This window comes from Zalophus californianus, chromosome 9, assembly GCF_009762305.2.
Source record: "Zalophus californianus isolate mZalCal1 chromosome 9, mZalCal1.pri.v2, whole genome shotgun sequence".
Classification (NCBI taxonomy): domain Eukaryota; kingdom Metazoa; phylum Chordata; class Mammalia; order Carnivora; family Otariidae; genus Zalophus; species Zalophus californianus.
The window spans coordinates 27661318-27687948 of NC_045603.1; the positions used below are offsets into that span (position 1 = coordinate 27661318).

Consider the following 26631-nt stretch of genomic DNA (forward strand, 5'->3'; position numbering starts at 1 on the left):
GAGTAGTATGCTCACTGCTCTTTGTCAGACTGACTCTTAGGTAAGGAGAGTAGAATGTGAGAAGGTTTGACAGGACTCAAGGAAAACAGAAAGAAGCCAGTGTTGGGGTGCCTGGGTGGCTCAGTCGTTAAGCGTCTGCCTTCGGCTCAGGTCATGATCCCAGGGTCCTGGGATCGAGCCCCATATCAGGCTCCCTGCCCAGGCGGGAAGCCTGCTTCTCCCTCTCCCACTCCCCCTGCTTGTGTTCCCTCTCTCGCTGTTGTCTCTCTCTGTCAAATAAATAAATGAAATCTTTAAAAAAAAAAAAAAAAAAAAGAAGCCAATGTTGCCTGAGCTGAGTGCATGAGGAAGAGAGTGTTAAGGCAGGGACTATACTGTACAGATTGTATAATCCTTGTTAATGAGTTCAGATTTTATGCTAACTGCAGTAGGAAGCTATTGATCCTTATTATTGATAAATTAATGGGAGATACTTTGTTTCTGGCTCAGGCACTCGATTATATCATTTCTGTGATAAGGTGTTTTTCCATTTATAAACAATGAGCTTTTGGAATAAAATTATTTTTCTAAGTGTTATACATAAAATTTTATATGTAAAATTCTAGAGCATTTTTTTTAATTGAGAAAACTAGAATATTAATGTACAGTCACTAGCCATGATTTATTGAGACCAGGTTGTTAGAGGACATTAACTATTAATTCCTTTTTTCCCCAATTTATGTTTTAGAGATGATATAACACTACTTAGACAAGAGGTCCAAGACCTTCAGGCTTCACTTAAGGTAACAATAAAAATGACTATATTTGTTTATTTTCAATGTTTTAGATAATCTTTTGAAATTTACTAAATAAAATTTTTTTTTTCCCTTAGGAAGAAAAATGGTACTCAGAAGAATTAAAGAAAGAATTAGAAAAATTTCAAGGGCTGCAGCAGCAAGTAAATGCTTTTAAATACTTGAAGTGTGTATATTAGTTGTTTATTTTCATTGTTGAAAATAAGCATTTTGTAAGCAGGTGGCCTGAAATAAATAACTTCTTCTAATTTGTTTATCTGTATTTAATAGCCTATAGTGTATATCCTTTGTAATTCTAATGAATGCAAATAAATAATTGGGAAGCTAAGATGTAATTTCTTAAAGATGCTCCATTAAGAATCAGTTACCTGTGGATTGACTTTTTATACCAGGCTGCATTATTCTAATTTTCTGACAATATACCTAAATTGTTAAAAAATATAGGTTCAGATAGTAGTGAAACTCTTCAGAGCATTTGTGTTGTGACAAACTGGCAATCACTAAATTGTCTACTAGTAGGGAAAGAACTATTATTAACTTTTTTGTTTACATTAATGCAGAGGGTTTGAAAATGTGGGGGAATGGTTGTATTAACAATTTTAGGGTATTTTTTAAGCCAATATTAGGTTTTAAAAAACAGAATAATATTTATGTACATGTGTACCCACACATGCACAGCTTTATATAAAAATAATACATAGAAAAAAACCAAAAGCATTGGTATGAAAAGTGGTTACTTTGGAGTGAGATTCTGTTGATACATAGTTCAGTGTATTTTCTAAATAAATGTCTTAACCAATTATGATTTCTATATTAAAATTATACTGGCTTTTGGGGCACCTGGGTGGCTCAGCTGGTTAAGTGTCAGCTTTGGGTTTGGGTCATGATCCCAGGGTCCTGGGTTCAAGTTCCGCATCAGGCTCCCTGCTCAAGGGGAGTCTTCTTCTCCCTCTAGCCCTTCCCCCTACTTGTGATCTCTCTTTCTGTTTCTCAAATAAATAAATAAAATCTTAAAAAAAAATAAGATAATATTGGCTTCTGTGAATGAATGTTACCAAGTAGTTTTCATTTGTAAGAATAAAGTTGATATCCTTCAACAATAGTTATAATATTTTTATAAAGTAATTAGTGATCCCTTTGCATATTAGTACATTGTGACTCTCAGTCTTTTTGCCTTTTTTTTTTTTTTAAAGATTTTATTTATTTATTTGAGAGAGAGTGCACAAGCAGGGGGAGCAGCAAAGGGAGAGGGAGAAACAGACTTCCCACTGGGTAGGGAGCCTGATGCGGGTCTTGATCTCAGGACTCTGACATCATGACCTAAGCCAGGCAGCCGCTTAACTGCCTGAGCCACCCAGGTGCACCCTTTTTGCCTTTTTGTTTTTTCATCAAAAATTGTCATTTGGACTAGAAAAAAACCCAAATAAATTGATAGCAAGATATCAGTCTTATTACTACTCAGCTTCTGTATTTGAAGTAGGAAAGAAATTTTTAGTAATCTACAATATTTACAGTTCATTTACTCATGTTTTACATACATGCCATTAACAATTCATGAAACGTGCTATATTATTTTTGTACCTGAAAATAGAGGAAACTGTTTCCTACATTTGAGATGACTGTTTCATATTTAATAAATTAAATAAATTCTCCACAGTGCAAGGTGAAATTGCCTTGGTGTAGGAAATTTACTTTTGGGGAAAATGTATTTAAAATATTGATGATTCTTAGCAACCAGTATGTCTAAATCTAATGTATAGGAAAATAAATCAGATATACTATGAGATGTCTTATTAAGCTCTTTCAGATATGTATAGTTTTTTAGAATGTGAAAATGACTAGGCAATATAGTGTTTTATTCCTAATGCACATAATAAATTAAACCTTATAGAATATGTTCTTTATTTCTGCTTTTTAAGAAGATGATTTATAATCCTGAATTAAAAATTTGTGCTTTTAATGCCAAACTTTTTAGTAATGATAGCTCCATGGCATATTTTAGCTTATGCAAATTTTTATATGTTACAGGATTGAATCTTATTTTTTTGAAGATTTATTTACTTATTTTAGAGAGAGAAAGAGAGAGTGGGCAGGAGTTGGGAGGAGGGGCAGAGGGAAATCTCGAGCCGACTCCCTGCTGAGCAAGGAGCCTGACATGGGGCTCAGTCCCATGACCCTGAGATCATGAGCTGAGCCAAAACCAAGAGCCCGACGCTTAACTGACTGGGCCATCCAGGCGTCTCTAGAAGATTATGAATTTTATCTGTTGACTCAAGTATTGGCTTTAGAATCTATGTTTATAATTATAATAATTTGTTATTTTTAAATCTTTACTGGTGTGTCCGGGTGGCTCAGTTGGTTAAGCGTCCAACTCTTGATCTCAGCTCAGGTCTTGATCTCAGGGTCGTGAGTTAAAGCCCAGCGTGGAGCCCACATTGAAAAAAAATATATATTTACTGAATTTATGGAATTTAAGATGCTATCTATTGTAAGACCCATAATAACTTTAGATTAACATAAAAAAATTCTTAGAACCAATAACTGCAGTTAGATCATTATGCCAGTCTGCCTAATGGTACTTTAGAGATCTGGAAGATTTTGAACAGGCCAAAGTTTTATCAAAATCTTGCTACTTACCTCATAGAATGTGGCTTTCTGAACTTTTTTTCACATTGGCAATGGTAATAGAATTGTCTTTTCCTTTTAATGTGTTTGTTTATGTCTTGTTTTCACTGAGGAGTCTAAACCTGATGGATTGGTGGCTGACTCATCAGCAGGTAACTTTACTTAAAGCAGATTATTTTTTCATTTTTCTTTTTCTCCTTGCTCATCTTCTTTTTTACTTTTTACCTTTTCTCTGATGTCTGCTACATAAATTTGTGTTGTGGTTATACTTTCTGGCTCTAAAACAGTGAAGATAATGGTCGTATTTTAGGTTTAGAGTATTACCTGTGAACTTCATAGTTTAATCAGTCGACAAAAAATCTTAGTGTTTTCATAGTTCATTATATTCTGTAGTTATAAATAAACTTCTGGAATATTACATGAATACAGTTTAATGAAAAGTTAAACCTATTTTAAAGAGTAATGTACTCTTTCTCTTTGGGAATAAAATGATGAAACTAACATCTTTGTAATTGACCTTAACTGGAGGAATGCTCAATGAATAATCAAAATTATATTTTGAGGTTAGCCATTCTATTTACTTTCCCTCTGAAATCTTTTTATGAGAATAAAGTATTAGGAGTTGACTGTGTATTTTAATCGATTATTTTATATAAGACCTTGATTTTAAACCATTTCTAACTTCATTTCTCATTATAATAAATTTTATTTAGAGAGGCAGAATATATTCCTTTTTGGTTAGTTGATGGTTATAGGAAAATGACTGAAATGTGAAATCAAATAATCTTGAAACAAATATTTATGGATTATTTGGGCATGATGCTAAATATTCCTTTCATTTGTTTTATGTGTGTATAAATTATGACTTGTGGCTTAAATGAATTAGATATACTTAATTCTTGAAATGTTGGCATACTCTATTTGTAACTGGTTGATAGAGTCATGTTGATTTTCTTTTTTTCATGTTGATTGTCTTTACTATAATGATTAGGATATAAGTAATAACAACTTAGGAAATGTAATTAGCATTAATTATGTATTTGAGTAACTGTGATACTTTTTTGTAGAACTACAGTCTTTGGAACAACAATTAGAAGAGGCCCAAACAGAAAATTTTAATATTAAGCAAATGAAAGACTTATTTGAACAGAAAGCAGCCCAACTTGCCACTGAAATTGCAGGTGAATTGAATCAGATTTTTTTAGCTAGTAAATCAGTCTTGTTACCTTTTTGCCATTACATCGACTGTATTTTAGTGTATTGTGTTTTAGTGTGATAAGACATTTGTTATAGACTATGGTGGTGATTATTGGAATTTATTATTATAATAATAGAGTTGCTATATAAATTATTTTGTTTGTCCTCTTACCTCCTTTCAAAGGACTGATTTTCTCTGTAGAATTCTTGAAATTCAGAGAATGTGAATTTTTTGGGGGGTATGCTTAAGGAGTAACAAGTAACATTTTGAAGAAGTTAAACAATATAGTATAGATTTAACATTTGGTTATGCTATCAATTACTTTTTTAAAAAATTACATGCTTTTAGGTAAAATATATGATTAAGTATACATTGACATGCTAATTAGTAACAGTGCTATGCTGTATGGAATTTATGTAGACAAAAACATTTGATTATTTTAAGTTCATCATTTCATGTGATCAGAAGTTAAAGTGTATTGTATGTATTTATGATTAGCTAAGGAATGTGAATTTGAATTAATGATATGTAGATATGCATATCTATGCATGTTACATGTGTAACATATAGGAATCTATAAAACTGTATAATATATAGGAATTTATAAAACTGTCCTTGCCTAGAGTTCATGTCATAAAACTAATATTTATATAACTATCTTTAATTAGATGTAAAGTCAAAATATGATGAAGAAAGGAGTCTTCGAGAAGCTGCTGAACAAAAAGTAACACATCTGACAGAAGAATTAAACAAAGAAACAACTATAATTCAAGATCTGAAGACTGAACTGGTAATTTAGAAACCATTTATTGGAATGTACTTTTATAATTTTCTAAACTAAAAATGAAATATATACTCTGATGAAAAAATTTTAAAAGTATAGCTTGCCTAAGATGGAGGAAATAAAAATTCCCTATAGTTCTATCCTCTACACATACACTAATAGAATTTTTTACATAGAAATGGAATCTAGGATGCAAAATTTATTACCTTAATATTTTTGTGTTTCTATCTTTTTTTTTTGAAACATTACTTGTTTCTTTTATTTATTTATTTATTTGAGAGAGAGAGAATGGGAGTTAGAGAGCACGAGAGGGAAGAGGGTCAGAGGGAGAAGCAGACTCCCTGCTGAGCAGGGAGCCCGATGTGGGGCTCGATCCCGGGACTCCAGGATCATGACCTGAGCCGAAGGCAGTCGCTTAACCAACTGAGCCACCCAGGCGCCCTGTGTTTCTATCTTAATATTTATCTTTTTGCTTAACATTTTTGTTGTTTCTATCTTAGTATTATCTTTTTGCTTTTCATATCTGCATCTCTGATCCTGACCTTTCCCTGCACTATGGTTTTATAAATCCACCTACTTTTAGGATACTTCTGATTGCATTTCTGGCTTTCATTTCAAATTCAAGTGTAACATCAGGTCATCATATTTCCTCCTCAGCTGTGTTTCTGTCATTGGTATTATACATCTTCAACAGTCTCCTAAGGTGTAACAACCTTGAATCTGTCCTTGACTCCTTTCTGTCCTTTATTTAGCACTCAATAAACATATCAATAAAATCAGCCATATCCAACCTGCAATAAACCCTAATTATGCTTAAATCTGCTCCTTTATTTTTATTACCAGTTTCCTAGGATAGAAAATTCATGCTTCAAAATGTGACATTTATGAAGTGATTGTTATGACCATTGGGTGTAGTTTGTGAAGGAAAGGAAAGCAAATAAAGCACCAAGGATAATTGTGTTTTTGCTATTTTGTGCCTTGAGTGGTAATACTATTAAATAGGACATATAAGGAAGAGGAGAGGCTTGTTGGGGGAAAGGTATCAGTGGTCAGTGTTTGCAGTCCAATAATTGATATCAAAGATTATTTTCATTTTGATTTCTTTGTAGTAAAACGATATAAAAATGTGTGTTCTTTTAGTTTTTCACTGTAATTTTTAATGAGAATGTGCTCTACAGCTTCAGAGACCTGGTATAGAAGATGTTGCTGTGCTAAAGAAAGAACTGGTGCAAGTTCAAACACTAATGGATAACATGACCTTGGAACGTGAGAAAGAATCTGAAAAACTCAAAGATGAGTGCAAAAAGTTACAGGCAGAATATGCTAACTCAGAGGTAAATAAGTTCAGTATGCCTAAATGTGATTGTTGTTAACTTGTTTATTGTATACTATAAGTAAAGCCAACATGTGAGATTTTTCTGAGTGATATATCAAAACAGTATTTGACTTTCATTTGCTCTGAATGATATTTGTATATAGTCAGTCTAATCTGAGAGACAATATTTAACTTTGCTTTATGAAGCTGGACATTTAGAGAAGAATGTTTGTATAAGAGTACTGTTTTATTTAATAAATAATATATATTGCAGGGAGATGATACTTAAAGTTAAATTTGATCCAAGCTAATCAATAAGTGGTAATTGAGTTTTTTCAGTTTGGTAGGGGTAAAGGAAGTATGATTTCGTTTTTTACAATTGTATTACCAATGTTCAGAAAAAATATTTAGGAAAAACTTATTTTCTAGTAGGCTTGTTTCTCACTTATCAATTATTGAATTATGTTGTTGAAAGAAATCTTAAAAATCAACTAGTCTAACATGCCATCCAGGACTCCCCTTTATAGCATCTGATAAGTAATCCCTAACTCTTGCTAGGTGGTGTAGGGGGTGCATATTTATTTATAAGTCAGTCATTCTGTTGAGTTGACATTTGTTTTCCTGTAATTTACATGCACAGGTTCCAGTTCTCCTTAGGAATTACACGGAATAAATTGTTCCTTTTTTCCACATGAGATATTTGAAGACAGTTCATATTTACTGAGTTCTTTCTCTTCCAGGATAAACATTTTCAGTTCCTTCTACCATTTGTCACATGACTTGATATTGGCCTTTAAATCTTTGAGATATATGTCAGTATATGACAAGCTCTAGGATATGTAATAAATATATTTGCTTAAAAATGCTAGCCTTTTTCCCTTTTACTGTATTATAGAGGATTTTTTTAATCTATTAAGATTCCATTAACTATTTGTAGTTCTTAAGCTCCCTTATGTGATGTGGACCTCTGCTTTTTGTATTTTCACTTTAAAAAGTTGAGTATTAGTGACATTTCGGTTTGCATTTCTTTCTTGGAGTTTTAAAGCTAGTGATCTAAAAGGCACTCTATTCATAATTAGTAACATAATGAGCTATGGAGTATAAATACTATAGATAACCATGTCATCCTTTATCTTTCTTCCTCCTAAATTTTATCAGTGGGAGGAAAGTTTATGGGTATAACATAGGCATGTGAAGCTTTATGATGCTTAGTGCTTCAGACTTTAAAACTTAAGAACTTCAGGTGCAGATTTCCTAAAAGTGATCTTTGTAGCCCAGTGACCTATAACTCCACAGTTTTTAAAACAGTTTCAGGGAGTTCATGAACTTATTGAAGCCAGTTAAAAGCTTCTAATATGTAATTAAGGAGATGCTGAATCAAAGAAGTCTCATGAGGAAAAATCCCATTCAGATAATGTGACAGCAGAAATACTTGAATTTGGGTGAATTGAGTCATTTATTTCTGTGCTTCAGTAAGAATTACTTTGATTAAATCTGCCTGCCCACTAGTATTTCTCTAATTTTTAAAAAATTACATTCTTTTTTGATTAAAAAAATTCCTTTAATGTTATTTGAAATTTCCAAACAAATGTAATAGGGTGACTAAAATTGTATCACAATTATGGCACTTTTATGATATATCTGTTTTAAAGTGCAATTCTCTCTGACCTTTTCCAAGCTGAGAATTATGGAGTTAGATGTTTACTTCTTAAACAGGTAGAATTTGAACAGGGAGAAGAAATTTATATATTTACTTGCATTTTGGGAAAAATATATGTGGGAAAATATTTCTGAGTAATATTTTATTTAATAATTACTTTAATATGGAGGATTTTTGTAAATTTGCATTTTTATTCACATAGATTAAATTATCTTTATATGTTATGAGGAGATCGCTTAAAGTATAACTAGAGTTATATAAGATTTGGGAGAAAAGGATTTAGTGTCTTCCTGTACTGTCCTTCTGTCAACAAGGGTGATTATGGGAAACAATGATTTTTTTTTCTCTTGGAAAGATGTTTCTGGAAAAGAAAAATGGCATAGAAATCCATTCTTCATGTCTTCTTTCACATTTTCATAAGATTTTTCTTTTTAAATGTTTTGAAATAAATTTTAAAATAGATTTATTCTTGCTGAATAGTGACTTAACATTTCATCATATTTTTAGTAAAACAAGGGTAATATTTACTTTCTACTTAGTTAACTAATAGGCTTGTAATGATTAAGACCTCACATTATACTGAAGTATAATTTCCAACTTCAGGAAATGGTAGCATAAGAGTCAGAGTAATTATTATTGGAAACAAACTCTTAACTTTTTGAGCACCACTAGGTTTTGGATACTATGCCAGGTACTTTAAATACATGGTCTCATTTGTTTCTTTTAACCTGCAAATGAAGTAATGTGTTTGTTTTATATTGAAGGAATCTGAGGCTCAGTGAAGGTAAATAACTTAAGTTCATGCACCTCATGTAAGGAAGCTAGTACTAGAACTCAGGTCTTCTCCAAAGCCTGCAGTCTTTCCCTATCATTTTCTCTCTCATTTTGGATGGTCTGATGATTGCCTTATAAGTAAATTTGTGCTATTAATCTTGACCTAATACTTACTGTTATTACTTTTTATATTTTGCCATATTGTATGTTATATTATTTATATTAAGTACAACTTAAAATACTTTTGAATTGTGCTTCATACCATTTTCATATTAAAAATTAATGTCTAGATATTCCATCGCATTTATTTGTTCATAACTCCATTTGTTTTTAGCTTCTGCTTACTTTTTAAATATATGACATGTATTTTACTAATTGATTAAAATTCAATCCTGCTTATTCTCAAATTTGTTGGTGGATTGTAACATTTAATGAAAAATTTTATTTTATATATTACTACTTTACTGAACCTAAATATTGGTATCTAAGACAAAATACATTAAAAGGAATTAAATGAGCTAAAAATGCAATGATTTTTTTGGTATTTCTAATTGAGGCTGAAGGCATAATCTGATGTATATTATTAAGTATGTTCTTATGTTCCATTACTTTCATTTACATATACCTTATGAATTCATTGACAGGTTTTTTTTTTGGTCTAGATATTTTAGAAAAAATAACTCATTCTAAAACATTTGAAAATGCTTTATATAAATAGCTGTGTTATGGATCAGAAATTGAGGATTTAAGGGTTAAAAAAGTATTATTTTAAAAAATTTACATTATTGAAAATATCAAAGCTATAATTAACTTATATTTGGCGTGGTCTTTAATGGAAATGATCTTTTAAGAATCTTATTTGTATTTCAAATAAACTCATTTTAAATGCTAAAATATTTATAAAGATGGAATAAAAATGATTATACTTATGCATAGTTATTAAAGAGAGTACTTAAATATCCTTTAAAAGTATGCAAATATCAGAGATTAGATTTAGCAATATGTTTGGACATTTGTATTGTATGTTCATTGTGTACTTTTGTCAGTCTTCCACCTTTCATCCATCATTTTATTTTTTTTTCTGCTTTCTAATGGAGATGCTTAAACTTGAGGTAATGTGTTTTTTGGAAGGCTTTTAATATTAGTAATACATAGCACCTTCTATTGTCATATGGCAATTTTGTGTTTTAAGGCAATCTCAGAACTTCAAAGATACTCTCATTTTTTTAATCAAGCAAATTTTCAACCATCTTTAAATGATTATTTACTCACAGTAATACAGTATTAGAACAATAATTATAATTCTTAAGTATTAGCAGGATGTTTGCCTAAAATATCTTAATTATTTTTTAATTCAAGATTTTTAGTAAAAATCCAATGTTGAATTCAATAACATGGCTTTGAGGAAATGCAGACTCTTTTATTGGGTCTGATATTGGGAACAAAAATCTTTAACTCCTTGGAGATGAATCACTCATTTCTTTAGTGAGTATTTTTTGAATGTCTCGTGCTAGCAACTATTTTAGGTGTAGGGAATACAACAGTGAGTAAGACAGAGTGCCTGCTCTCATAAAGCTTTTATTTCTTTGTGGAAGCCAGACAATATATAAGTAAACCAGATCATGATAGAAAGTCAGTTAATGCTAAGTGCTATAAAGAAAAATAAAGCAGGAAAATTAACAAGTCAGGAAATGACAGATGTTGGCAAGGATGTGGAGAAAGGCGTTCCTCTTACACTGTTGGTGGGAATGCAAGCTGGTGCAGCCACTCTGGAAAACAGTATGGAGGTTCCTCAAAAAGTTGAAAATAGAGCTGCCCTACAACCCAGCAGTTGCACTACTGGGTATTTACCCCAAAGATACAAATGTAATGATCCGAAGGGGCACCTGCAACCCAGTGTTTATAGTAGCAATATCCATAATAACCAGCTGTGGAAAGAGCACAGATGTCCATCAACAGATGATTTAAGAAGATGTGGTATGTATGGAATACTACTCAGCCAGCAAAAAGAATGAAATCTTGCCATTTGCAATGACATGGATGGAACTAGAGGGCATTATGCTAAGTGAAATAAGTCAGAGAAAGAATTACCATATGATCTCATTCATATGTGGAATTTAAGAAAACAGAGGATCATGGGGGAAGGGAGGGAAAAATAAGATGAAATCAGAGAGGGAGACAAGCCATAAGAGACTCTTAAACATAGGAAACAAACTGAGGGTTGCTGAAGGGGAAGGCGGTGGGGGGATGGGGCAACTGGGTGGAAACAAAAAGAAAAATAAAGCAGGATTTATGTATGGGCCTTGCTTTCGTGGAGCTGGTAATAATGTAGGACAATTTTAGATAGAATGATCAGGGAAGGTCTTCTCAAGGAGGATATGTGTGAGAAGTAAGCAAGAATCAGGGTGAATAATTGGGAGCAGTCATTCCCAGGAAGAGGGAGTGCAACTATTAAAGCCTCAAGGCACAGATGAGTCTGACCTGTTAAACAATGAGTAAAGTCAATGTGGAGAGCCATCTTTGTTTGAATTTCCCCCATAGTCATATTTGAACAGGGAATGTATTTATTTCCTTGCCAGTTTTGACTTTTTTAAAATTTTTATTTTTTCCCCTATGCAAACATAATACATGGTCATTGTAAAAGTTAAAATGATTCATAAAGTACAACAGAGAAAGTGAATGTTTTCTGTAATTCACTCCCCACCTCCCCTTCCCCATGACTAAAATATACCTTTTGGTATAAATTCTTCCCACATCTTTCCTTTTTCCACATTTGAGTAAAATAAAAAATTTCAAATGCTTGCTTTTAAAAATTCTAGTTAAAAAAAGTACATATTTAGTGTCCAAAGGATAAATGATAAACCTAATGTCTAGTTCTTTAGGTATTAAAATTATAAAATCATTTATATGAATGTATCTAAAAACTATACAATATAACAAGATATTTTTGAATATATTTGCTTTACATTTTGCTTGTTTTTTCCTACATTTTGGAGTTAATCAGCAAGATAGATGTTACCCTTGGCTTACTATATCTTAGAAACTTAAATGCAGAGGGCGCCTGGGTGGCTCAGTTGGTTAAGCGACTGCCTTCGGCTCAGGTCATGATCCTGGAGTCCCGGGATTGAGTCCCGCATCGGGCTTCCTGCTCAGCAGGGAGTCTGCTTCTCCCTCTGACCCTCTTCCCTCTCGTGCTTTCTATCTCTCATTCTCTCTCTCTCTCAAATAAATAAATAAAATCTTTAAAAAAAAAAAAAACTTAAATGCAGAATCATGGTATTTTAATGAAGTATACTCATAATTTGCATATTAATATATGCTGTTATTTGTTTATTCTGTGTTACTCTGCTAAATCCTTTGATACGTAGTAATTTAAAATAGCCAAACTGTTCCTAATATTTCTGTTAAGGTCCATAATGTTACTAACAGAAAATGATCTGAGATTCAAAGTTGTTAGAAATAGCAGTTTGAAGTAAACTCCCAATATCAAAAGGTTACATGATTAGTTTAAGAAAGAAGTTATTAGGATATACCTTTAACTTGAATATAGTTAAAAATAGCAAATATTTAAACATTTCTTTCTTTGGGGCACCTAGGTGGCTCAGTTAAGTGTCTGACTCTCTATCTTGGCTCAGGTCTTGATCTCAGGGTCATGAGTTCAAGCCCCACATTGGGTTTTATGCTGGGTGTGGAGTCTACTTAAAAACAACAAAAAAACCCCAAACATTTCCTTTTTTTAAGTATACAGTACCATATATTACATATATATATAAATATATATATATCAGTTATTATTGAAACATGCTGTATAAGCTGTAACTGTATAAGCTGTAACTGTAAAGCGGAATGACAGATTGCCTTTCATTGTATTAGAATTGGTTTATTTACATGAATGTTTTCCTTAAAAGGTCAGGCCAGGAAGATATCTCAGACATGGTGCTATTCATAAAAACAATTTTTGAAACCTCTTTTAACTGACTTTAAGCCAGTTTGGAAAACACTCAAAAAACTAGTTTCATTAACTTATGATTATTAAAATAAAATAATATAAGCCCAAGTGTTTGATTATTCAGTTTAATTACTTAACCTCCTTTACAAGATGGTTTCCAAAACTTTAAACCAAAGTACTGTAATGGATGAAGATATATATACCACCAATGAGAATTCTTTTTAAAAAACAAATAGTGCCACACATACCGGAAGGGTTTCCAAAAGAAGAGTAGCAGAAGATCTCTTGGCATTATTGTCAAGATAAATCGATAGCCTTCGTTTCTCCCTTGAAAATGAAAGTACTTATTTGTAATGTTGGAAAAAGACAACTGCTGATGTGTTTATTAGGAAAAAATTTTAAAAATTTATGTCTGTTTCATATGAAGTTTATTTACTAATAAAGAATGTAGACAATGAAAATGATTGTAACTTTGGGAATGTAAAAAGTGAAGCCAATAAGCAATATTAGAAATACAAAGTTATTTTGTTGATACCACTTGCAGGAAACCATACTGAAAAAAAGCAGTACTTAGTCTCTCTCTCCCTAGTTGTTGGCGCCTGGGTGGCTCAGATGGTTAAGCGTCTGCCTTCGGCTCAGGTCATGATCCTGGGGTCCTGGGATCGAGCCCCACATCGGGCTCCTTGCTAGGCGAGGAGCCTGCTTCTCCCTCTGCCTCTGCCTCTCTCTCTCTCTCTCTGACTCTCATGAATAAATAAACAAACAAACAAAAAAAACTACTCCTAGTTGTTGAAGCTCTCATGTGTAGGAAGTTTCTATTTCCAAGATCTTTGCCTACTTTTCTCTTAGTTTTAAACGATCAATCCATTGTCTTAATTTCATTAAAAAATATTAAAATGCATTAAAGCAAATTCATGTCCAGCTATTATACCTGATTATGGAGTGGCCCAGCTTAATGAAACTATATCTAATAAAACTCTATATAACTTCTTTGGACAAAGACTTTACCATATAGTCAAAAAGATGATTTACCACCCTTCCAAGGTGATTCTGTATTGTATGTTTGCATTTATTTAACATGTTTTTAAAGTAAAAGGAAAGGCTGTCCTATAGAAATTGGGGGAAAATGTAGGCAATAGCTTGCATTATCTTCTTTAAATTCAGAAGGATTAATGTACAGAGTTTCAAAAAGTCAGTAAATTCAAGTTTACAGTTTGATGCTTGCTCAGACACATAAAGTAGGATGCCAACTCTTCATGCATTATTAAATAAATGAAGTTGTGCATTTTGGATAAATTAAAAAAATTAATTTTCAAACATGAGGTGGCAGTAGGGGTATAGGAAAAAGAACTAAGTTGAAACTTCTAAGTATTATTTTAATTTAACAACTGACAAAAATCTTTGTAATTTTAAAACTTTTAGATGCTCCCATTTCCTTTTCCATTTTAGTTTTCTCTAATTTTTTTTCTTTTTTTTTTTTAAGGCCACAATAAGCCAGCTAAGGAGTGAACTTGCAAAAGGCCCCCAGGAAGTTGCTGTATATGTGCAGGAACTACAAAAACTTAAAAGTTCACTTAATGAATTAACACAAAAAAATCAGGTAAGAATTTAAATAAGCTACATCTAGTGGTGAATTTATTTTATTTATCTTAAATTTTAATCTTGTGTATGTTATATATATATATATATATATATAATTATTGGCATGAGTATAGCATGACTTATTCTGGTTTTTAAGTGTTAAGAACATTCACATTGTTATGAAACCAATCTCCAGAACTCTTTTCATCTTGCAGAACTAAAACTCTATACTCTTTGAACAACTCCCCATTCACTGCCGCCTTCTCTAAAGGAAAAACATTCCTGTGTGTCTCCTCTACTCCTAATACCCTACTACACTTTTACTTCTGACACCAGATGTGTGAGTGTTCCACACAACAGTTCTGTGACACCAGCTGGTGTTATACAATGTAACTCAATTCTGACACCATTTACTTGGAGATAGTGTCAGATCCCACAGTTTAAGGGATTAGTCCCAAAAGACTGTTCCCGCACCCCCCTGCTAACACCAATTGAAAGTCCAGCTTGTTACCTGTACTTTGTACCAAGTGGCTGTAAATAGGAGGCTCCCACAACCCTCGCCTTAGATTCGATTAACTTGCTAGAGTGACTCACAAAACACAGGAAAACATTTTACTTACCAGATTACTGGTTTATTTTAAAAGATTATAATTCAAGAATAGCCAGATGGAAGAGTTTCATAGGGTAAGATGTGTGGGAAAGGGCATGGAGCTTCTGTGCACTCTCTGGGTGCTTTCTATGTGTTCACCAACCTAGAATCTCTCCATACCCTGTCCCTTTGGGTTTTTAAGGAGGCCTCCTTACTTAGGCATGATTGATAAATTATTGGCCATTGTTGATTAACTTCAACCTCCAGCTCCTCTCCCTTCCCTAAGATGGTGGGGGGGGGGGTTTGATGGGGGGTCGGGTTGAAAGTTCTAACCCTTTAATCCTGGTTGATTGCCATGGCAACCAGCCCTCATCCTTAGGGTCTTTTTAAAAATCACCTCATTAACATAAACTCATTGGTGGTTGAAAGGGACTAGTTACAAATAAACAAAAGACATTTTCATTGCTCTTATCACTTAGGAAATTCCAAGGGTTTTTGGAGCTCTTCTAGAAATGGGGATAAAAACCCAACGTATATTTTTTATTATAAATAACAATCACACTTTTGATGCACTAAGTTTTTGATTTGATGTAGTCCATTTTATCTTTCTGCTTTTGGTGTCATATTTAAGAAATCCTTTCCAAATCCAATCCCATGAAGCTTTCTCCCTATGTTTTCTTCTAATAGTTTTATAGTTTTAGGTCTTATGTTTTGGTCTTTGATTCATTTTGACTTAATTTTTTAATAGCACAAGGTAAGGATTTAGTTTCATTCTTTTGCATAGGGATAGTTTTCTCCTGCACCATTTGTTGAAAAGACTTTCCTTTCCCATGCTCTTGGCACCTTTGTTAAAAATCATTTGACCATGTATGTGAGTGTTTATTTATGGGCTCTCTATACTTATACCGTTGGTCTATATGCCTGTCTTTATGCCAGTACCTCGCTGTTTGGAGAACCATAGCTTTGAATAAGTTTTGAAATCAGAGAGTATGAGACCTTCAGCTTTGTTCTTTATTTTGTATTTTGTAATGTTAATATTTCCCACCTTGTTTCTTTATAGATGAGAAACAGATAATATTTAGTTTGGGGGCAGGGTAGGTATTGGTTAGTACTTTTCTTCCATGTCTTTACTTTCTTGGTGGTGGGGGAGTAGGGAGTCATTAAACCCTTTTATTGAACAGTACAGTGAATTTGTTGGCTTTGCTTTTTAATAAGTCGAACCTACTATTTTAGTGAGATATAACAAAGGGGAAAACCAAAGAAAAGAACATGGTAGAGGGGGAAAAAGAGACAAGTATAATTGGCTGTAAATATCGAGCCTCCAGTCAACAGCCAGGTGAATGAACTTGGAGCACATCCTCCAATTCTTGTCAAGTCGTCAGAGACTATAGCTCTGGCTCACAGCTTACTACAATGTCATGAGAAACCCTGAGGTAGAACTATCAGCTAAGCTGTTTCTGGATTCCTGACCCTCAGAAGTTGTGTGAGATAATAGATAAAATTTTAACCTGCAAAGTTTTAGGGTAATTTGTTGCTTGTGACATTGGCCAACAGTTCTCAAACGTCTTCTTCTCAGGAATGCTGCATACTCTCAAAATTGTTATGGACCCCAAAGAGGTTTTATTTTTTTGGATTATATCTATGGGTACTTAGTATATTAGAGATTAAAACATAAATTTAAAAAATATGTATGTATTTGTTTTAAGAACATTAAATATTAACATAAATACCATTTCTTAGGAAAAATGACTGTATTTTTCCAAAACAAAAAATAGTAGTGATGTTTTATATTTTGCAAACCTCTTTAATGTCTAGCTTAATATTTGGACAGATGGATTCTCATATCTGCTTTTACATTTCATCTGTTGTGATATGGTTGAAGGGTATGAAGAAAATTCAGTCTTATACAGGTATGTAGTTGGAAAGGGGAGGAATATCTTAACCTTTTCAGATAATTATAGCTATTTTTATTTGATATTATACCAAAACTAGATAAGGCATAGTTTCTCAAAAGTTAGTTACAACAGAGAATTTGAAACCATACCTATCAATGCTATTTTTATACTTGTAACATTAAATTTATTAGTTTTTCTTGCCTTTTGAGTGTATCTTTCCTGTGCATGATTTTATAACATCATGCATTAATCATGTGGAAAATATTGGTTGTGTAGATCTTCCAAATATTGGCAGATTTCATTGTACAATATAAAAACAGTAAGTATCATTTGTCAATATCACATCAGTCTCAGAATGGACCTTAAGTATGAGAAAGTGTCAAGCTCATGGTGATGGATACAAGTTTTCTAAAAATCTAAGCTTCATTTGAAAGCTCAGTTTTATTGAAACAAATATCAGTTCTGTTCTCTTAAGTGACAGGTTTTCCTACCCAAGTCTGAATAGTCATGGTTTGTGTTATTCTTTCCAGTAAAAATGGTGTTTCATGAAAAAAAGCAACTAGCTCATTTTGTAATTCAATACCATTAATGCTCTTCCATGTGACAATTATATTATTCTTTGGTATGCAGCAGAAGTGATCTGTGCATACTTCCTGCTCTTTCACATAGATTTTATGTCTCCTTCTATTACAAATATTGCAGCTATGAACATTCATGTATAAATCTCATGCATTTGTGCAAGAATTTCTCTGTTATGTACTCCCAAGTGAAATTGCTGGGTTGTAGGCTACACACATGTTCAAATTTAGTAGGTTGCCTCAAATAATTTTCCAAAGTATTTATACCTGTTTACCATTGTCCATTTCTGTCAATTCTTCTTCTTCTTCTTTTTTTTTTAAGATTTTATCTGTTAGAGAGAGAAAGAGATAGGGAGAGAGAGAGCAGTAGCAGGGAGGAGGGAGAAGCAAGCTCTCCACTGAGCGGGGAGCCCGATGCGGGGCTCGATCCCAGGACCTCGAGATCATGACCTGAGCCGAAGGCAGATGCTTAACCGACTGAGCCACCCAGGCGCCCCCCTCTGTCAATTCTTGCTGCTGACTTGATCTTTTCCCTGGCTTATGAAAACCTGTCTAACCTCCCTCCACCTTTTTTATCCTGTCAAGCTGTATGTAGAAAACATTTACATACAGTATAGTTTTATCTTTGTCCCTCAGTTTGATTTTTAATTCCTTTGAGATCAGGGTTGACATTCTACTTTTTGGAAACTGACCAGGATATGTATATGATGTGGATGTTATGATCAGTGTCATTTATTACGTAATTTTAAAACATTAAACTATTAATAAAGGGCATGATTTGACATGGATAGCCTGAAATGTGTCGTCAGATAATGAAGCACAGATTGTATATATGTGTACACACACACACACATTATTAAAGGAAGTATTATGGCTATTTGATGAATAATATATAGACTCAAGATGATTTAGTGTGTTAAAACTGGAATATTATTGATTAGGAAATAATAGAATCTTCTACTAATCTTAATAATCCTCACAGAAGTGTAAGACTTCACAATTTTTTTCCAAAATGTTTTCTTGTTTAGGATTTGCTCACCAGTTAAAATAAGCACAGACATGCATCCTTTTCTTATTATCCTTGCTGTCTGCCTCCCCCAGCCTCCTTACCCCATGTCCTTGGCAAACCATCATTGTTGACAGTAGTTATATCCACATGTTTTGGATTTGGAAACTTTGCATATGGTCTTATGAAGGCCATTCCATAAAATGACTTGGGCAATTTTTGTGGGTCATAGCAGCATCAAGGTGGATAGATAATATTTTAATACATAACGAATGGCAAAAATAATTGCTTTTGTGCTAATGCCAAGATCTTCAGTATTAGATCAATGTTTTGTAATTACTGGTTTTTGAAAACTTAAAAGCAAAAGGGGGATATTGAAGGAATCTCCTTAGTTTCTAATAAGAATCATACTCTGACATTTAAACACAATTCTGTAACTCAGTTTAATTAACTTTTTATATAAATTCTGAGCAAATCATATGTTTATTTAAAGCGACTAATAGAGGTCATTGTAAGAGACTGAGTTATTTTTTGGGTTTCACCTCTGACGCCTTTTCCATCCTTTATTACTTTTCCCTTTCCAACAGGCCTAGTATTCAGGTGCTCACAGTCCAAAGCAAGAGCCAGATAGGGCTAGCAGTTCTGTTGCTGTGTATTACCACTGTATTGCAAAGTGGCATATTGAGGAACAGTGTAGTACGGTGGTCAAAGTCATGTTTAAGTCCAGCTTTGCCATAGCCGGACTTAGCCTCTCCCAAGTTTGTTTCCTCTTCTGCTAAGAGATACTGTTTTACCCATTTGCCTCTTAGGAGTGATATGTGTCTTAAATAAATTAATAGATGTTTAAGTGCTTAGACCAGTGTCTGCCTTTTCGTAAGCACCTAAGTGTTTGTTGTTTTTGTTTTTGTTTGGTAAATGTGATACAGGTTTGGGTCAAGACCAAGGTGGAAGTTTTCCTAACTTACTGCCTAGTAAATCAGGAAAGCCTTTTGTAGAAGACGTAACTTTTTCGCTTAGTCTTCAGGGATGCTAAGGAACATTTCACATGGCAGAGGGGTTAATGGCAATTCATTTTGAGAGCTCGATATACAAAAGGCATGAGAACATGTAAGAGCCTGAAAGAATATGAGATGTTGGAAAGTGGTAGTAAGTAGTTCAATTTGTTCTTTCTCACCAAGCTCTTTTGAAAAACAAGTAAGATGAGATCCCTGAAACTACTTTGTAAGCTAGCAAGCATTAAAAAAAAAAAAAAAAAAAAACCATCTTTTTGCATTCATTCTCATTACCTGGGCAAGTAACAAGTGAAAAATGGAGTCTGATACAGGGAAATTGTCTCTGTAAGATAATCTGTTGAATGAACAATGGGTGGGGAAATCAAGAGGACTGGACATTTGAAAGGAAGGAATTTTGCTTACCCAAATGATAATTATGTTATGAGTTAGGCTTAACAATAATTTTTTTTTAATTTTTAATTTTATTATTTTTTTGGGGGGGGAGAAGGAGAGGGGCAGAGGGAGAGGAAGGGAGAGAATCTTAAGCAGGCTCCATACTCAGGGCAGAGTGTGACACGGGGCTTGATCCCACGACCCTGAGATCATGATGTGAGCTGAAACCAACAGTTGGACCCTTAACTGAGCCACTCAGGTGCCCCTTCACAATCATTTTAGAATTTATACTTGAATAGGGTATTTTTGGGGGAGCATGAATTGACTCACTGTGTGTCTAAATTGTGTTGTGAATATTTATTGGACTTGGAATCATAATACATGACTCTGCCATTTGGCCAAGTCATATCAGGTTCTTTTAGGCTTTAGCTTCCTCATCTGGAGAATAGGGATGATAATGTAGCTCATATTTTGTTGTAAGAATTAATATGGAGAAGTGAAAGTACAATTATTATTTTCTGTAGTGACTCTAACTGTACTTAAGTCAATCTTCAAAAAACCATGTATTCATTATACTATTTTGCTTCAGATTTCATGGGAAGACCATAATAAGAATGAAAATTTGAAGTACTAAATAGTTAGCCTTCTGCATATAGAAATTACGTAGTGTGAATGGATTAAGTCTTTTTTTTTTAAGATTTTATTTATTTATTTGACAGAGAGAGACACAGCAAGAGAGGGAACACAAGCAGGGGGAGTGGGAGAGGGAGAAGCAGGCTTCCCTCAGAGCAGGGAGCCCGATGTGGGGCTTGATCCCAGGACCCCGGGATCATGATCTGAGCCGAAGGCAGCCGCTTAACGACTGAGCCACCCAGGCGCTCCGGATTAGGTTTTAAAGAGAAAGAAAGTGGTTTAGGTTCTTTTAAAGAAAATTTAATTATCTCTCATCTGTGCCATAAAGCCAGGTAGATAGATTGTGATTAATTTTTTAGGATAAGTGAATTTTAAAGAGTCTCCAGTTGTTTTGCACCTTATTTCTTAAAGGTTGAAGCTGACTGGGGCATCATTTGTGTCTAAACTGGTGGGAATACTTGGCAACACCCTTAGCCTGTGGAAAAGAAGATTCATTAACTCATTACTAGCCTTAAACTTTTTTTTAAAATTTTATTATGTTAATCACCATACATTACATCATTAGTTTTTGATGTAGTGTTCCATGATTCATTGTTTGCATATAACACCCAGTACTCCATTCAATATGTGCCCTCTTTAATACCCATCACGAGCTAACCCATCCCCCCACCTCCCCTCCCCTCTATAACCCTCAGTTTGTTCTCAGAGTCCAGAGTCTCTCATGGTTCATCTCCCCCTCCAATTTCCCCCCCTTCATTTTTCTTTTCTTTTTCTTTTTTTTTTTTTTAAGATTTTATTTATTTATTTGACAGAGAGACACAGCGAGAGAGGGAACACAAGCAGGGGGAGTGGGAGAGGGAGAAGCATGCTTCCCGCGGAGCAGGGAGCCCAGTGCGGGGCTCAATCCCAGGATGCTGGGATCATGACCTGAGCCGAAGGCAGACGCTTAATGACTGAGCCACCGAGGTGCCCCACCCCCTTCATTTTTCCCTTCCTACTATCTTTTTCTTTCTTTTTTTTTTTTTTAACATATAATGTATTATTTGTTTCAGAGGTACAGGTCTGTGATTCATCAGTCTTACACAATTCACAGCGCTCACCATAGCACATACCCTCCCCAGTGTCTTATCACCCAGCCACCCCATTCCTTCCACCCCCCACCACTCCAGCAACCCTCAGTTTGTTTCCTGAGATTAAGAATTCCTCATATCAGTGAGATCATATGATACATGTCTTTCTCTGATTGACTTATTTCACTTAGCATAATAACCTCTGGTTCCATCCACGTCATTGCAAATGGCAAGATTTCAGGGTTTTTTTTGATAGCTGCATAATATTCCATTTGTGTGTGTGTGTGTGTGTGTGTGTGTGTGTGTGTGTGTGTGTGTGTGTATGCCACGTCTTCTTTATCCATTCATCTGTTGATGGACATCTTGGCTCTTTCCATAGTTTGGCTATTGTGGACATTGCTGCTATAAACATTGGGGTGCACGTACCCCTTTGGATCACTCCATTTGTACCTTTGGGGTAAATACCCAGTAGTGCAATTGCTGGGTCGTAGGGTAGCTCTATTTTAAACTTTTGAGGAACCTCCGTACTGTTTTCCAGAGTGGCTGCACCAGCTTGCATTCCCACCAACTGTGTAGGAGGATTCCCCTTTCTGGGCATCCTCGCCAACATCTGTCGTTTCCTGACTTGTTAATTTTAGCCATTCTGACTGGTGTGAGGTGGTATCTCATTGAGGTTTTGATTTGGATTTCCCTGATGCCAAGTGATGTTGAGCACTTTTTCGTGTGTCTGTTGGCCATTTGGATGTCTTCTTTGGAAAAATGTCTGTTCATGTCTTCTGCCCATTTCTTGATTGGATTATTTGTTCTTTGGGTGTTGAATTTGAGAAGTTCTTTATAGATTTTGGATACTAGCCCTTTATCTGATATGTCATTTGCAAATATCTTCTCCCATTCTGTCGGTTGTCTTTGATTTTTTGACTGTTTCCTTTGCTGTGCAAAACCTTTTTATCTTGCTGAAGTCCCAATAGTTCATTTTTGCCCTTACTTCCCTAGCCTTTGGCAATGTTTCTAGGGAGAAGTTGCTGCGGCTGAGGTCGAAGAGGTTACTGCTTGTGTTCTCCTCTAGGATTCTTTTTTTTTTTTTTAAGATTTTATTTATTTATTTGAGAGAGAGAGAGAATGAGAGATACAGAGCACGAGAAGGAAGAGGGTCAGAGGGAGAAGCAGACTCCCCGCTGGGCAGGGAGCCCGATGCGGGACTCGATCCCTGGACTCCAGGATCATGACCCGAGCCGAAGTCAGTCGCTTAACCAACTGAGCCACCCAGGTGCCCTCTCCTCTAGGATTCTGATGGACTCCTGTCTCACATTTAGGTCTCCCAACCATTTTGAGTCTATTTTTGTGTGTGGTGTAAGGAAATGGTCCAGTTTCATTCTTCTGCATGTGGCTGTCCAATTTTCCCAACACCATTTGTTGAAGAGACTGTCTTTTTTCCACAGGACATTTTTTCCTGCTTTGTCGAAGATTAGTTGACCATAGAGTTGAGGGTCCATTTATGGGCTCTCTATTCTGTTCCATTGATCTGTGTCTCTGTTTTTGTGCCAATACCATACTGTCTTGATGATTACAGCTTTGTAATAGAGCTTGAAGTCTGGAATTGTGATGCCACCAGCTTTGCTTTTCTTTTTCAACATTCCTCTGGCTATTCGGGGTGTTTTCTAGTTCCATACAAATTTTAGGATTATTTGTTTCATTTCTTTGAAAAAAGTTGATGGTATTTTGATAGGGATTGCATTAAATGTACAGATTGCTCTAGGTAGCATTGACATTTTCACAATATTTGTTTTTCCAATCCATGAGCATGGAACGTTTTTCCATTTCTTTGTGTCTTCCTCAATTTCTTTCATGAGTATTTTATAGTTTTCTGAGTACAGATTCTTTGCCTCTTTGGTTAGATTTATTCCAAGGTATCTTATGGTTTTGGATGCAGTTGTAAATGGGATCGACTCCTTAATTTCTTTCTTCTGTCTTGTAGTTGGTGTATAGAAATGCCACTGATTTCTGTGCATTGATTTTATATCCCGCCACTTTACTGAATTCCTGTATGAGTTCTAGCAGTTTTGGGGTGGAGTCTTTTGGGTTTTCCACATAAAGTATCATATCATCTGCAAAGAGTAAGAGTTAGACTTCTTTGCTGATTCGGATGCCTTTTATTTCTTTTTGTTGTCTGATTGCTGTGGCTAGGACTTCTAGTACTATGTTGAATAGCAGTGGTGATAGTGGACATCCCTGCCGTGTTCCTGATCTTAGGGGGAAAGCTCTCGGTTTTTCCCCATTGAGAATGATATTTGCTGTGGGTTTTTCATTTTCATTTCAACTTCAAAAATGTTTGGAAGTTTTCCTTCCATTTCGATTTTTTGGAACAGTTTCAGAAGAATAGGTATTAATTCTTCTTGAAATGTTTGGTAGAATTCCCCTGGGAAGCCATCTGGCCCTGGGCTCTTGTTTGTTGGGAGGTTTTTGATTACTGCTTCAGTTTCCTTAGTGGTTATAGGTCTGTTCAGGTTTTGTATTTCTTCCTGGTTGAGTTTTGGTAGTTTATACATCTCTAGGAATGCATCCATTTCTTCCAGATTATCTAATTTGCTGGCATATAGTTGCTCATAATATGTTCTTATAATTGTTTGTATTTCTTTGGTGTTGGTTTTGATCTCTCCTCTTTCATTCATGATTTTATTCATTTGGGTCATTTCTCCTTTCTTTTTGGTAAGTCTGGCCAGGGGTTTATCAGTCTTATTAATTCTTTCAAAAAACCAGCTCCTAGTTTCATTGATCTGTTCTACTGTTCTTTTGGTTTCTGTTTCATTGATTTCTGCTCTGATCTTTATTATTTCTCTTCTCCTGCTGGGGTTAGGCTTTATTTGCTCTTCTTTCTCCAGCTCCTTTAAGTGTAGGGTTAGGTTGTGTATTTAAGACCTTTCTTGTTTCTTTTTTTTTTTTTTTAAAGACTTCATTCATTTGAGAGAGAGAGCGAGAGAGAGCGAGAGAGAGCACGAGCGGCGGGGGGAGAGGGAGAAGCAGGCTCCTGCTGTGGGGATGTGGGGCTCAATCACAGGACCCAGAGATCACGACCCGAGCCAAAGGCAGATGCTTAACCAACTGAGCCACCCAGGCAGCCCGAAACCTTTCTTGTTTCTTGAGAAAGGCTTGTATTGCTCTGTACTTTCCTCTTAGGACCACCTTTGCTGCATCCCAAAGATTTTGAACAGTTGTGTTTTCATATTCATTTGTTTCCATGAATTTTTTTAATTCTTCTTTAATTTCCTGGTTGACCCATTCATTCTTTAGTAGGATGCTTTTTAGCCTCCAGGTATTTGAGTTCTTTCCACTTTCCTCCTGTGATTGAGTTCTAGTTTCAAAGCATTGTGGTCCAAAAATATCCCAGTCTTTTGGTACTAGTTGAGACCCGATTTGTGACCTAGGATGTGATCTATTCTGGAGAATGTTCCATGGACACTAGAGAAGAATGTGTATTCTGTTGCTTTGGGATGGAATGTTCTGAATATATCTGTGAAGTCCATTTGGTCCAGTGTGTCATTTAAAGTCTTTATTTCCTTGCTGATCTTTTGCTTATATGATCTGTCCATTTCAGTGAGAGGGATGTTAAAATCCCCTACTATTATTGTATTGTTGTCAATGTGTTTCTTTGATTTTGTTATTAATTGGCTTATATAATTGGCTAGTCTCATGTTAGGGGCATAGATATTTACAATTGTTAGATCTTCTTGTCGGGCGCCTGGGTGGCTCAGTTGGTTAAGCGACTGCCTTCGGCTCAGGTCATGATCCTGAAGTCCCGGGATCGAGTCCCACATCAGGCTCCCTGCTCAGCAGGGAGTCTGCTTCTCCCTCTGACCCTCTTCCCTCTCGTGCTCTCTATCTCTCATTCTTTCTCTCTCAAATAAATAAATAAAATCTTGTTGGTTAGACCCTTTAAGTAGGATATAGTGTGCTTCCTCATCTCTTATTACAGTCTTTGGTTTAAAATCTAATTTGTCTGATATAAGGATTGCCCCCCCCCCCAGCTTTCTTTTGGTGTCCATTAGCATGGTAAATTGTTTTCCACTCCCTTACTTTCAATCTGGGGGTGTCTTTGGGTCTAAAATGAGTCTCTTGCAGACAGCATATCGATGGGTCTTGTTTTTTTATCCAATCTGATACCCTGTGTCTTTTGATTGGGGCATTTAGCACATTTACATTCAGGGTGACTATTGAAAGATGTGAATTTAGTGCCATTGTATTGCCTGTAAGGTGGCTGTTACTGTATATTGTCTGTGTTCCTTTCTGGTCTATGTTACTTTTAGGCTCTCTCTTTGCTTAGATGTATTTGCAAATTCCTTTAGTTTTTGTTTGTCCTGGAAGCTTTTTATCTCTCCTCCTATTTTCAGTGACAGCCTAGCTGGATATAGTATTCTTGGCTGCATATTTTTCTCATTTAGTGCTCTGAATATATCATGCCAGTCTTTTCTGGTCTACCTGGTCTCTGTGAATAGTTCTGTGGCCAATCTAATGTTTCTACCATTGTAGGTTACAGACCTCTTGTCCCGAGCTGCTTTCAGGATTTTCTCTTTGTCTCTGAGACTCGTAAGTTTTACTATTAGATGTCGGGGTGTTGACCTATTTTTATTGATTTTGAGGGGGGTTCTCTGTGTCTCCCGAATTTTGATGCCTGTTTCCTTCCCCACATTAGGGAAGTTCTCTGTTATAATTTGCTCCAATATACCTTCTGCCTCTCTCTCCCTTTCTTCTTCTTCTGGGATCCCAATTCTAATATTGTTTCATCTTATGGTATCACTTA

At 34.9% G+C, this 26631-nt stretch overlaps 1 protein-coding gene across 1 annotated transcript in view; it reads left to right on the forward strand.

The window, feature by feature from the left end:
* The window catches only part of EEA1 (early endosome antigen 1), a 125550-nt gene that overhangs the window by 41261 nt on the left and 57658 nt on the right, over positions 1 to 26631 (forward strand). The window contains 7 exon segments of the mRNA XM_035729300.1: positions 728 to 782; positions 872 to 937; positions 3532 to 3571; positions 4487 to 4600; positions 5286 to 5407; positions 6580 to 6735; positions 14583 to 14699. Of these exon segments, the coding sequence (XP_035585193.1) occupies positions 728 to 782; positions 872 to 937; positions 3532 to 3571; positions 4487 to 4600; positions 5286 to 5407; positions 6580 to 6735; positions 14583 to 14699 (670 nt within the window).